At 40.1% G+C, this 15,188-nt stretch overlaps 1 protein-coding gene across 1 annotated transcript in view; it reads right to left on the reverse strand.

Moving 5' to 3' along the window:
* il16 (interleukin 16) overlaps positions 1-15,188 on the reverse strand; it is a gene marked incomplete at its 5' end in the record, with an annotated part of 40,030 nt that overhangs the window by 18,970 nt on the left and 5,872 nt on the right. Inside the window, 9 exons of the mRNA XM_046398844.1 lie at positions 1,002-1,075; positions 1,639-1,753; positions 2,228-2,338; positions 3,225-3,367; positions 4,004-4,109; positions 4,295-4,438; positions 8,687-8,804; positions 10,837-10,976; positions 14,155-14,434. Of these exons, the coding sequence (XP_046254800.1) occupies positions 1,002-1,075; positions 1,639-1,753; positions 2,228-2,338; positions 3,225-3,367; positions 4,004-4,109; positions 4,295-4,438; positions 8,687-8,804; positions 10,837-10,976; positions 14,155-14,434 (1,231 nt within the window). The remainder of the gene's footprint in view (positions 1-1,001; positions 1,076-1,638; positions 1,754-2,227; positions 2,339-3,224; positions 3,368-4,003; positions 4,110-4,294; positions 4,439-8,686; positions 8,805-10,836; positions 10,977-14,154; positions 14,435-15,188) is intronic.

The raw sequence follows: 15,188 nt of genomic DNA on the forward strand, positions 1-15,188 counted from the left end.
AGGAAGAGACTAGTTCAGAGCTAATCTTTGTCACCTTTTAGTTTTAGCTATTGTGGAAACCAACCATGGCTTATCTAAAAATGTATTAGACACACAACAAGTTTCATATATGTTTTCTTCAAAGGGTCTCTGGAGAACTGCATACTGGAAAGTCTGTTAATATGCTGATGATATTTTTTTAGAAACTTAATTTAATGATACAATACATTCATGCAACTCTAGTTTCAGGTTAAAAGATTTGGAAGTTGGAAGAATTTATGCATGTTACTGAGAAAATATTAGTTAATTCCACTAATTTTTTTCTACAGTGTAATGAAAACATACACCAGTCAGCCACAACATTAACACCACTGACAGGTGTAGTGACATTAGACAATAAAGTCAAATACTTTTTGGCAGCACAAGGGGGATCTATCATCCAGCAGGTTGTTTTAAAATTGCAGCCGATTGGTGTATAATTTTGCCAGAAAAATGCTTCTGATTTGATCTGATGTCTTCTACGTCTTTTGGCTGCTCCCTGTGGCTTCTTTTTTTATGTTCGTATTATTAAGTTTGGCAGGGCACAGGAAATAGGAGCCAAACACATGACTCAGAACAAGACCTTCAAAATCACTCACAGTCTTCAATAAACAAGCAGGAGTTTGGTACAGCAGTCAAAACAGGCAAACAAATCCCAAAGGAAGACCACAGGCAAATTGCAAACACAAGCAAGTCCACAAGTCCAGGAAGTCAAAACAGAGAGAAGACCATTCGAGCAAATGACACTGAGGTACATGATGAACATACACTAACAATCACAGTGGCTGGACATGCACTGGCTTGTATATCCCCACTTAATATGGTGGGTTGGTGGATTCGGCTTATTTCGGCGCATCCGTCAGCATTTGTCAGCTTTCGTTCTTTTTAAAGTTTCAATAAATGCATCCAGGTTATTTTGATCACAGAAAACAACCTGAAGTGAGAGGAATACCTCTGCTAGGATCACAGTGTGGTTGTCTTACTTTGAACTTGTGCAGGGCTTCATCATGAGTCAGACCGTGGAGTGACTCTCCATTCAGCTCCAGGATCTCATCACCTACGCAGGCACACAAAGAGCATACCTGAGATCTGACGGCTGGACATCTACTTTGTAACGTATCAACTGACACCATTTGGAAATCTGGAAAGAAGACTCTTACACTCTGTAAGACTTGAGAACACTTGAATTCTAGTAATTGGCTTTCATATATTAATTTTCAACTGCTAAATCTCAAATCAATGCTTTGCAATACCTTTTGTGTTCCTTCATCACACACTCTTCAACTGAGAATTGAACTGCTCTTAGCTCTTACACCTTGAATCGCATTCTATTTGTCAACTGCTAGTTCCAGCACTCCCACTTCAACTGACATCTCAACTGCTGTCATTGTTTACACGCGTTCAACTGCTGTAATAAGACAACACATCACTATTTCAGTGCTGACACATAAACTGACATTTCTTATTGAGTGAAAATAAGACACTTGACTCACACCAAATTCAAATATTGGAAGATTTGAACATGAATGATGTTAAACATATGCCAATAAATGAGTCTAAGCATGATAAGTATATTGGTAACGTGTGTATGAGCTTCATGTACAGCATGTGGTCCCTCACCCTCCTGCAGCCGTCCATCAGCAGCTGCTGCCCCTCCAGGGAAAATGGTCTTGACGTAGATCCCCATTGGTCCATACATGCTGTCCCTCCCTCCCACTATACTGAAGCCCAAACCCTGGGATAGGCAGCAGAATTATTATTCATTATATTAGTGATTAACATCTTCAAACAACAATATAATTATAAGAGTTTGGTACATTTTGGTCATTTTGACTTGAAATGCAGTTTCCAGAAAAAGCTAGCAGGTGGACTTTGTGTCAAGATTATTTGTCAAAATAGAGTATTAAACATTATGAGCTTTATAACTGATAGCATTATGAGCACGTGCAATATAAGACATAGACATAATTACAACCAAAGTATGCCCACATGATGAACCAAATGAAATATTAAGTTGTAAATGCATATGTATGAAGTGTATGAAACTCAAACTTTAGTGTTCAGCAGTTATTATGTTCTGCTGAGAACAGTGGTGATTGAAGAGCAGCAGTGTACTGACATTTCCTCACAATGTGATACTGGATACATACTTAATACCAAAGTCAGAGGTATTCAGATAATTTTTTCGATGTTGGTGAATGGTTCCTACCTTGCCATGGCCCTTCATCAACACTATATTGCAGATTATGAAAGCTTGCACATTGCTGCAGGAGTGTACAAGATGAGCAGAGCTTAGAGAACGGGAGGGACGGTGCACAGGCTGGAGAAGTGCAGCGGCATGTAACACACACACACACACACATACACACACACACACACACATAGCAAGGGGTCATGATTTAATTCTTCCTTTTAGTAATATTTTTAATATTTAGTATGATTTTCAAGTTGGGTGGTGCAGTGGTTAGCACTATCGCCTCATAGCAAGAGGGTTCCAGGTTCGAATCCCGGTCTGGGCCCTTCTATGTGGAGTTTGCATGTTCTCCCTGTGCCTGCGTGGGTTTTCTCCGGGTACTCCGGCTTCCTCCCACAATACCAAAAACATGCACATTAGGTTAACTGGCTACTCTAAATTGCCCCTAGGTGTGAGTGTGAGAGTGTGTGGTTGTCTGTCTTTGTGTGTTGGCCCTGCGATTGACTGGCGACCAGTCCGGGGTGAACCCCGCCTCTCGTCAGCTGGGATAGGCTCCAGCTCCCCCGCGACCCTGACGGATAAGCGGTATAGAAAATGGATGGATGGATTTTTAAATTTGTAATGGGTTTACTTTTTTTTAACATGTGTTAAAGTGCTACTTCAGCCCTTGTCTTCTACTGCTGGCCAGTCCTGAGTGTCGATACATATTTCTGGATACAAGTGCCAATGATTCATGTTTCAAATATTCCAAACTGTCTGACTAGTAGATAGTCAGATCCTAGACTTCTTCACTGAATAACTGTGAAGAACGTATTGCTTTTCAGCTCAGTTTTTCAATTGACAATGTACAGTTCAGGTTTGCTGTGCTGTAGTTTGACTAAATTTATCCAACATCCAACAAAAAAAGATAAAAAAAAAAAAAAAACATGAAGACTAGAAAATTGAGCAGGTCAGAGATCCTGGTGTACACTGTGATGGTGTGATCTTAAATGTATTCTGATAAATCCAATACCTGGGTCGTGTTGTGAGGAAACTCCAGCTGCTGGGACAGAGACTTTCTGTTTCCATATAAACCACCATTCCCATGACTTGTATAAAACTCTGGGGTCCTCATAATGATGCTGTCCAGATCCCCAATCCAGTAAGGATGAACACCTGGTTGTACACACAGTATATCAACAGAAAATAAACATCAGGTTCAAATGAATTTCTCTTAAAATTATAAAATAGATAAGGCAAAGAACACACAAACCATAAGGAGACAGTAAAGCCTATGAAATCAAGTTTAATGAACCTGTCTGCTTCTACCTCTATCTCAGGGCTGCCCAAAGTTGGCCAGCCTTAGGATTCCATCTAGCCTACAGGTGCTTCTATTGAAAGAAAAATGTTTAAAAAAATGAACTAATTACTTATTATTTTTATAATCTGAGCACAGAATGACACAGGAGGTCAGTCAGTTAAGGGAAACTTAGATCCTTGTACCATCACTCATAAGAACTCTCTGGCTCTATACTTTACTGTATTACAAATATAAAGCACCATCTACACCATCTATCTGTTCAGTTAAATCTCACAGCAGAAGAACTGTAAATGCAGCATTTTTCACAATCATGACCACATTTCCCATAAGCGGTGGGCCTAAAAGATATTACTCCCTGGCCTCACTCATATTGCTCATCGCCTGCCATTACCACAAACTCTAAAAGCTTTAGCTTTCTACCAAAATCTGAAACTGTTGGATGACAGATGATTGGTAAATTGACAACTGAGTGAAAACTGTATGATACACACTGGTTGAACTGGAGCGTGTCCTGTTGTTGGACACCTGTCCTGGTGGACTCTGCCCAGTCTTCTCTGTTTCCCAGCAAATCTCTTCGTTTACCTCTGGGATAGGTAACTACACACACACACACACACACACACACACACACACACATCTATAATAGACATACATTTATGTCGAAGAGACACAGACAGATAACTGTGTGGGCAGTTTTCCATGTGAAATTTGAAAATAAAAGCAAACGATGACATAACTCTAAATATAATAGAAGGTCAGACAACACCTCTGGATTAGTTCACCTTTAGGTGGTTGTTGTTGGCCATCAGTTCTTCGTCTGTGTGCCCCACCAGTGACAGAGCATCAGATGGGGAACTGAGAGCGGGATGCTGAGGGCTTGAAGTCAAACTATGCGAATGAAGAGTGTCTTCACACGTGGGAATGTCCTGAAGTACAGAATACACCAGCAAAGAGAATCACTTCAGTCGTGGCCCAGCATGGGGCACATGAATGGCAGAACTGACCTTTCCTCATGGTTATTTCTGCACTAATTCTGCTTGTACAATATAGAACAATGCATCACACTCATTATTCCAATAAATCACTGTGGCTACTGTGGTTTTCTGCGACATGGACTCTACTTGACCTCTGAAGGTATGCTGTGGTATCTGGCACTCAGCAGTCAGTAGCAGAGCCTTCAAGTTCTGTAAGTTTCAAGGTGGGGCCTCCATGGAGCACACTTGTTTTCCCAGCACATTTCACAGATGCTCGATTGGATTGAGATCTGGACAATTTGGAAGACAAGTCAACACCTTGAACTCATTGTCGTGTTCCTCAAACCATTCTTGGACCATTTTTGCAGTGTGGCAGGGCACATTATCCTGCTGAAAGAGGCCACTGCCACCAGGGAACATCATTTCCATGAAGGGGTGTACTTGGTCAGCAGCAATGTTTAGGGAGGTGGTATGTGTCAATGTAACATGCACATGAATGGCAGGACCCAAGGCTTCCCAGCACAACATTTCCCAAAGCATCATACCACCTTCACTGGCTTGCCTTCTTCCTATAGTGCACCCTGAGGCCATGTCTTCCCCAGGAAAGTCACACACACACACCGAGACATCCACAAAAGAAAACATGATTCATAAGACCAGGCCACATTCTTCCCTGGTCACATGTCCAGTGTGTGGACCCTGTGTGGACAGCATGGGCATGCGACTACGCAGCCCCATACATAACAAACTGTGATACACTGTGTGCTCTGACACCTTTCTATCGGAACAAGCTTTTTCAGCCATTTGAAAAAAGTAGCTTCTCTATTGGATCAGACAATACATGCCCCACATGCATCAGTAAGCCTTGGCCACCCACAACCCTGTTCACTGGTTTTCCCTCCTTGGCTCACCTTTGGTAGGTCCTGACCACTGCAGTTCGAGAAACAGCCCACAACAGCTGCAATTTTAGAGATGACTTGACCAAGTCATTTAGCCGTCACAATGTGGCCTATGTTCTTATGCTTGCCCATTTTTTCTACTTCCAACACATCAACTTCAAGGACAAAATGCGCATTCGCTGCCTAATATATTCCACCAAATGCCAGGTGCCATTATAACGAGATAATCAATGTTATTCACATCACCTTGCAGTGGCAACATTGTTATGACTGATTGGCCATATTCAGTTCAATTCCATTCAGTCAATTGATATAGTGCCAATTCACAACAAAAGCTACCTCATGACATTTTCTAAATGGAGCAGGTCCAGACCATGCTCTTTAATGTAGTCTTTAACCAGAGACCTAACATTCCCCCATGAGTAAGCATTTGGTGACAGCGGCAGGGAAAAACTTCCTTCATGTACAGGCCGTAGAGTAGATTAAAAACAACTGAATATAGAATATTATAGGGATGTACGGTGTCATATAGCATAGAGCAGTAGAACATAGTGTCATGGATCAGTTTCAAATTAGTCATCTTACCATTTTAAAGAGAAATTAAGAAATTGCCGAAAAAGAAAATAACATATCTTTGTGTCCCAAGTGAAGAGTAAGTGAAAAAGAGCAGTAGTATCTGGTAGTACCTCACTGTATAGTGGCTCAGGTTAGCTAACTTTATATAGATGTGCAGTATACAGTATATATTACGTCAGTTCTCCTTCTTTGCATCCCTGTTGTATCTGTAGCAACATAGTCTATATATTTTCTGTACTATGAACAGTGATTGGAAGCACAGGAAAGGGGGTGTTTCATTGCTAAAGGGAACTATTATGAAAAAAAGAAAAAAGAATCAAACAGACTCTGGGTTGAGGAGAGAATCAGCTGAGCTCCAGCGTCACATGTTAGACATTCTTTCCTACTGCTCTTTTTCTCCATTTCTACTTTGTTCTGCTGTTCAGGTTTCCACAGCCTCCTAAAAGTGACTCAAATAGACTTGGCGGGATGACGAGGTGTTACAGTGCCCAGCAGGAAAGCTACCACAGCAACAAAAATACTTAAACCTGAAAAAAGCCTCACATTCTGCTTCTGCCGCTGCTAAGGAGCAATGAAAAGACACCGCTCTGGGTTCAGTAATAACAGCTCTGCTCCAAATGGCACATCCACGCACACAGCACATGCTGCTTATTCGTGAGGATGCAGTTGCTTATGTAAAAGGTACACATTATATATGATTGAAGCTATTACCTAGCTAAAATTGTTTTGTTACATTAACATTTTGTGCCTATTTTCACATTTTTCCTTGGATCTGAAGTAAAATTACATAACACCTCCCTGAATTTCCATGACTAATTTGCTTGTGAACCTCAGAACCTTAGAACCTTAGAAATTATATAAATGTCACTGAATTTTCTTCTCACATTACTCTTATTTGTGGACCAAATTCAAATTCTTTAAATTTCTCCTGTGTATTAACATTTCTGACTGGATTCCAAGGAGCCTTGTGTTTCAGTGCGTGTGGGACTGGGAATGTGATTGCAGCATAACAAATATGTCATACCCACAAATATACAAACAAACATTTACTGTAGAGAGGGGGCTGTACTTTGGCCCAGCTGCAGTCCCTGGATGCTCTGTTTAGCCATATGGGGTATGTATCTGATCAAAGAATTCATTTTTATTTATTGTTTATGCATATATATATTTGTATTCACTCTGAATTTCAGTGAGCGCTCTACACAAATGAGCACTCATGATAATTAAAACTCATTCATGCTTTAATTACTTCCTGCTAGAATTCTGTAATTATGAACAAGGACATTTTTCTTCAGTTTACTCAAAATTCAGCAGTTAAGTCAGTTGATGTGCTCACAGTACTTCACTTACAACCTTTTCTCACTTTCAGAATTTATAGCTTCTTGGCAAAGCCCCAACATGTCACTCACAATAGACTATAGCAAACAAAGAGTATTGAACATACCGTGCCCCAACATTTCAGAAAAAGGGCAGGATTAGGGGTTGTAGAGGTTGCACTATCATATAATGAGGTTCAAGATTCAATGAGCAATATGTTACAAATGTACAGTAGACATACAACATGAATCTATTTGCATCAAGAGGTCAGAGTCGTATGTACACTATACAGACAAAAATATTGGAACACCTGACCATTATACCAACGGGGATATTAATGACATCACATTCTAAATACAGAGACAACTTTGCAACAGCTTCCACTCTCCTGAAAAGGCTTTCCACAAGATTTTGGAATGTTTCTTTGGAATTTTTTGTCTATTCATGCAGTAGAGCAATAGTGAAGTCAGGCACTGATGTTGGACGAGAAGACCTGGCTTCCAGTCTCCATTCCAGTTCATCCCAAAGGAGCTGGATGGGGTTGAGGTCAGGGCTCTGTGCGGGCCAGTCAAGCTTTTCCACACCAAACTCATCCAATCATGTTTTTATGGACCTTGCTTTTTTGGACCTTGCTTTGTGCGGGAAGCATTAACATTTCCCTTCATTGGAGGTAGGGGGCCCAGCCCAATCCCTGAGCAACAGCCCTATACCACAGTAACTCAATAAAAAAGAGGTGTGTCCCTGTAATTTTGTCCATATAGTGTTTGTAAATAAAGTACTACTTATGAATTGTCATTGTGAGACTTGCACAGGTCCCACCATTTCAGAAAAACCCATAACAGCCTCAGGGACCCCTCCCGCCCTGGTAGCTATCTCTTTGAACTGCTGCCCTCAGGCAGATGCTCAAGCACAATAAAGTCATAAACAGAATCTAAATCCCAGAGTCATAGTTGCTCTGAATGCTGTTAAGTCTTGCATTTACGTGTGTGCAATATTAAATACGGCACAAACTAGTAGAATATTGTCCTGTGAGCATGGATTTATGTGTTTTCCTTCTTCATCTTAGAGTCTTCATTAGTTTAATATTAATTATATTATATTATCATATTATATATACTTATTATTTACTAGAAATCTTTATTGCTTTATTAATATTCTTTGTTTTATTATATCTATTGTTTATGTTTTTATGTGGAAATGCACCAGTAGAGGAACATTTCTAGTTTTGTTGTATATAAACATACAATGACAATAAAGGAATTCAGAATTCAGTATTTATCAATTATCAACATATGAAAATAATTATTACAACTACCTGGCTGAAAACAGTATTGTTATCTCTAAGAAATAGGAAAAAGCAGAACTCCAGAATGTAATGGAGTCCATTTCATAGGTCAGCTGCAATTACCTCACTATAGGCTTTAATGTGAGAGCTCCTCATTCCCTCCCCCGCCATCCAACCACTGCCATTTAGAAACTGTCCGTTAAAAGGTGCCAGCTTGTCTGGGCCCAGGAAGTTGCAGCCCCTGAAGAAACAAAGATACAGAGACAGCTAAAAACCAATACAGTGCAAAAGTCTTCAAGAACAAAACTTGCATGACTCTAATAAACATGACTGATATGCCAAAAGTCAAATTTTTTTGTTTAATGCTAGTTATTAGCAAGGCCTTTTCACTGGGTAAGCAGATAAAAAACATCCCATGGAGTGACAACTAGTACTGCTATGTAATTGGGATATTAAAAGTGGGTAAATTTCCAGTGTTTTGTTCCTGCCACCAGGTTCATGCTATTTCACTGATTGACAGTTGGTGATGGTAAAGAAAGAAAGCATTGCACCAACAAAATCAGTGACAAAGACATAATGCACAATCTGAATATATATATGTATGTATATATATGTTGTACCTAGAATCTGCTGGATGATATTTTTTTTTAACTTTTTGTGTCCCTTCTTCTTGATGTTGCTGTCACTTGGGATTGCTAGATCATTACCACTGCCTCATCCTATTGTCCCACAGGATCTTAGCTTGACCATTCTCAACCACCTTGGGAGGTTCTGCCCTTGGGACTTCCAGCCCATATTCATCTTCTCTCTCTTTGTTACCATCCCACCACACTTATCTGGTCCGAATGATATTCCAGTGTCAGTGCTGGAGATCCTGGTGATGTGGATCAGGGAGTCAATGTCTTGCTCACTCTTGGTGTACAGCTTGATGTCATCCATGTAGAGGAGATGGCTGCTGCTGTCTGTACTTCAGTGCATTGGCAGGTTAATGGCAGGCAGCTGAATGGAATTGCACCCTTCTGAGGATCCTTCATCCATGTCTTCCTTAGGTTAGCCACCCATAAGTAAGTAAGTCCCATCCATCAGTAGCTGGTTCATTTGTGACGCTAGAGACTCATGGAGTGCAGTTAGCTTCTTTAACCAGTACATGTGGATCATATCAGGGCCTGGCACTGTCAAGGTCTTCATGCCTGACACTCATTGTTGGATGTCTGCCATTGATGGTTACTTGGTCTTGTTCTGGGGGACTAGATACTATTCTCATGTTACTGCCCTGCCAGTGAGAGTACACTTTGGATGGTTAAGTGGCAAGCTTCTGCTTCCTGTTTGTATCTCTTTGGGCAGGCAGCCAGGGCTGTAAGTCTTTGTTTGGCAGTCTCTAGTGCCTCAAGAGTAGACTTTATTGGTAGCCCTTTCGTCATCAGTTCTGGTAACTGACTGACTTCTCTCCATTTTGTCCTGATCTTGGCCTCAAACCTCCTATTACATGGGGGATAGCGCTCCTTGCTAATTGTTACGGTGTTGACCTTGTAGCCAAACATCCACACGGATTACTGTTGATGTGGTTTACCGAAGTTAGTGGTGTTGTCCCGTTTCTTTTACATTTCAATACTTTCTACGATCAAAAGACTGTGTTTTTTAACATTTTGTTTTGTTTTACCAACTGCTGTCAAACTGTGTCCCATGCGAGCCAATGGTAAACCTTTTTGGATCAATATACATACATGGAGCTTAAGTTCTTTTTGCATGCACAGTGCAACCTATCAGAATGCACTATTCTTCATGACCATGGTACAAAAAAGCTTTAAACTTCTGTTTTTTCCAGTGTCATGGATGTGTCATCAACAAGATGGTCAGTGTACCAGATTACACATGCTGCAGAAATCATCCATTTCATTGTGCAGCTTTGACACCACTAACACCATCTGATTATCAGATCCATGAGATGCGTTTTATTTCACACTTACATTTTGATACACTGTGTCACTTTTTGTAAAGAAAAGGTTTCCCTCAAGTGAATGAAAGTTGGTAGACAGTTGGAATTAACCTTTCTATAAAACTTTCTGTATCTGGGATGTTATCTGGCTTACGACATCTGAAATCAGGCCTTTGCTTGAATCAAGGCCTTCCTTCTAAATGATGATTGGTTGCTTTTCTTTTGCTGTTACACTTTTTTTTATTTAGCCTGATTAAAAAAATGTATTTTGTATATCTACCTAAGGGCAGCTTTCACCATTTGTCAAGTACTTAGAGTGGTGGTACTATTTCATTACCTGTGTAGGTTCCCTCCATTTCTTCCTGGCTCTACATTAGTGTCTTTGTCCTCTGTCTGGACGCTGTTATCAGCCATTTGTGGACCACACACCTCCTCAGTGGGCCCTGTGGTTACACACATCCTCCAGATACTACTCTCCTATCAAGACATACACATATGCACACACACACATGCACACAAAGTAAATGAGAATAAAGAAACCTCTATATTGGGAGGTAGAAAGCAAGCTTTATGAGCATATCAACCATCTGGCTGAGGGAAGTGACAGCCAAGGAGAAAGAAAACAGCAGTAAGGTTTTATAGGTGCATGAACCAGGGAGCTATAGTGTTTGGAGGTTAAGCTTATGAGGCAAAGTCACATATTTTAATGTCTTTCTAGGGAAGAACATGTGATCAGGTTATTAAATGATATAATACAGACTGAATGAATGTGTTTTAAATGGGTGCTGAAGTAACTCCTTTACGTCAGTTACTTTAAATATAGAGCAATCATTTTCACAAGGTGAACATATTCTCATTTCAAACAAAGAAATCCAAAAAATGATAAGCAAGAATTATATTTTGATTGTATTTTTGAAATTACACTCTTTATGACAATATGACTTCGTTTACAAATCGTTCTTTCATAAACCTCCACATCAGGATGGACTGTAAAGGATTTAGTCTCAACCGAAAAGCCATAAGGCAATGGCTATGATATTGTTTCTGTCTGGTGGGTGATTAAGAGTGACTGATGTTCAATCTGGCATGAATTATCCCCAAAGGAAAGCATGGCTCCAGTAAATTACTGTTGAGCTCAGTTTAGGCCAAGGTTGTTTCGCAGCTCAGGATCAAGTACTGGAGGTGATAAGCAGCAACCAGCCAAAGAATCGTGTAGTATTGTGTGAAACATCAGTAAACTAATCTCCTTTCTTGCACAAAATACATCAGCACCATCATGGCTGTTAGCTTGATGAAAAAAAGAAACGCCAGAATGGCAGACTTCAAGTCGAGCCATGCTGACAGCTGCAGCTCTGTGAGAGGACGGTTAATATGTTCCTTTAGTTAGCTGCTGTAGCATGTTGAACCAGGTCTACAGGGTTTCAGTGAGTGTTAAATGACAGGGTGTCACTTTAATATGCGAATCTTGGGTGTATAGACTTTGAAATTATGTATTTTCACACTCTTATATTTCAGCTGTTTTATGATGATTGCCTTATAAATTGTCAAACATTGTACACTGTAGGCAAAAGTATTCAGACACATGAATATTACGCCAACAAGGACTATGATGATACCACATTTTAAATACAGAGACAGCCTTGCAGCTATAACAGCTTCCACTCTTCTGGGAAGTCTTTCTACAAGATTTTGGAGGGTTTATGTGGGTATTTCTGCCCACTCATCCAGTAGTATCATACTGAGGTCAAGCACTGATGTTGGAGGAAAAGGCCTGGCTTGCAATTTCCGTTCCAGTTCATCCCAAAGGTGTTCAGTGGGAATGAGGTCAGGACTCTGTGCAGGCTATTCAAATTCTTACACACCAAACTCATCCAACCAGGACTTTATGGACTTTGCTTTGTGCACTGGGACACAGTCATCTTGGAATAGACAAGAGCCTTCCCCAAACTGTTGCCACAAAGTTAGAAGTAGCATAGTCCAAAATATCTTGGTATGCTGAACCATTAAGATTTCCCGTCACTGGAAGTAAGGGGCTTAGCAGCCCCATCTCAATACCTTTGTATATATAATGTATGTGTACTTCATGGTATAATTCAAACTGAACTGGTCTCTTGCCCATGGTGGTGCACCGGAAGTGGTTAGCTTTACTCTGTAAAATGTGACTCACTGCATTACATTCTTGTGATGTGTAACTGGATACCATCCAGCCAATAACATAAAAACGTCAGGCAGCATGGCTATAGGGATCACAGTGTTGGTTGGTCAGTCATTTTGGTCCAGGCTGAAATATCTCAACAACCACTGAACCAATTGTCATCATACAGGCAATCATGTTACCTTTGAGATGAATGCTGACTTCTCATCAAGTGTTATCATCAGGTCATTTCTCTTAAACTGCCCCTTATTTTATGATATATAAATAACGCTGGGAATGATTTGAGAACTGCTAAATTGCAGGACAACACAGTGGTGTATTCAGCTGCTCCTTCTCAGAGACAACCCATACATGAGTTTCAAATAGCACCAACAGCCTGGGCTCAAGTCAGTTCTTAATGTTAGGAAAATTAAGTTGCTTTCGTCTAGGGCTAGTTTTCAGTCCCCAGGTAACTCAAGTCTCCACACTTTACATGGAGGACCTAACTGAAAAAAAGTGTCTTTCAGGTATATGTTTGGATGACATGCTTTCCTTCAAAACTACAAATAGATAATCTTGTGAAAAAACTGAAGCTAAGATAGTTCTTTTTATCTTCAAAATAAGACTTATTTTAACATTAATGTGTTTATGACCATGGTAATGTTGTCTACATGCATGCTGCTGCTTGTACATTCCACCTATAAGATTCTATTACTACTGTCCCCTGTGATTGCTAATCAGCTTCGGTTACTGCGCTCACCATTGTATATTTTACGGGATGGTGGAATGGCTGTCACTGAGTCTACCGAGAAAATTTAATTTGTGTATTCTTGTGTACAATGCTTTGTTGGGTAAACTCCCCTCATATTTATGTAATCTCCTGATGCAGACCTCCAGGGGTGTTCATCTTCACTCCCCAAGATGGTTTTTATCATTTATCAGGTTCCAAAGGTTTTTACTGAGCTGGGAAAAAACTTCCTCTTACCTTGCTTTGTGGATTTGAAACAGTGTAGTGGAGTTAAAATGACAAAATATTTCACAAACACATTAAGTACAATGACCACAAATGCAATATCAGAAAACCAGGATACAGTATGAGTCTAACCTATGGGCCCAACCGCAGACCACAGACATGCTAGTTTTAAAGCACTGGACAGTGTCGATCATTAATTTATGTAAAATGAGTGATGAGAGACCAACAGTCTAAGCATATTTGACATTAGTGGAATGAAGCTGAGCTGTAGAGGCAGAACAGCACAACAAACCCTGCCTTTGTCTGAATGTTTGACATTCAAGCCAGCCACAGTGCTCAGTCTAACAAGACACCAACGCAGGGCATGTGATTATCATTACATTTAGACAAGAAACATTCCCCACAGTGTAGCACAACATGTTAGTATGCTGATACCATGCTGAGGTATTTACACATAATAAATATTTACTTCTACATATCATTATTATTGTCAAGAATGAAAACTGTTAAATATGCAATTTTATTCATGGCTGCATAGTAGGTTTTACCTTGATGCTGAAGGACCTCCTTATGCTCCTTTTATTCTCCCTGAGCATGGAGTTATGATGCACCTCATTATCTGCCACAATACTTCCTCTTTTATCCAAGGCTGACTGTTGAGTTGTCCTCCAGTGTCTGTTCTCTGTATCCCTGTACTGTTCTGGATGTCCAGCAGCCAAATTTGTCTTCCAGCCTGGACCCCATGTCCTGCACCCTTCTGATCCTTCCCCTCCATTCCTCTCTTCTGAATAGTCATCATTTGTCTTAGAGTGACACAGGATCAGGGACCTGGATGGAGTCAGTGGAAGTCAGAAAATTACTTGGTAAGTTTGGTTAGATTTAAACACTAAAACTATTTGGCAAGGTTTAAGAATGCTTGAGGTTATATTCAGTATGTTAGTTACATAATTTGAGTTATGCACGTATGTAACATAGGGTAAGTTAGTACATTACAGAAGTTAAAATAAGTCAGTGTTGACTTTTGGTTTCACATACGATATCACACAGAATTGTAATTAACGCTGTGAAAAACAGTTAGGTTGAGAAAAAGATCATTGTTTTGGCTAAAATAAGTATATTAACTTTTTATTCACATAAGTTAAGTAAAACACACGTAAGTATCTCAGTACCAGTGATTAGAGATAAGGTCAGTGGATCAGTCAGTAACACACAGGAGAATGGGATTTCATTCCTGTGAGACTTTGATTAACCCAAGCCATGATTTCTTAAAGATCAATCATCAACGGAAACAGACATGCGATTTTTTGCATACGAATTGGGCGAAGTTAAAGCTGTGCATCCCTGAAACACAATCATTGCTCCCTGGCTGAAATTACTGGTGTTGTTGACCGATCCACTGGTACCAACCTCCGTATGATGACTTTGTCGCTCCTTATTCTACATCACCTGACTTTCTCCACTGCCACTGTCATAATTACTATGGCCACTAGAGGTCACTGCCTAACAATAAGCACACTTACATAGACTGCCTATACAACCATTTTTCTGGCAGGAAGGTAGCAAAGTAAATGGCATAAATAAG

This window comes from Scatophagus argus, chromosome 1, assembly GCF_020382885.2.
Source record: "Scatophagus argus isolate fScaArg1 chromosome 1, fScaArg1.pri, whole genome shotgun sequence".
NCBI lineage: Eukaryota > Metazoa > Chordata > Actinopteri > Scatophagidae > Scatophagus > Scatophagus argus.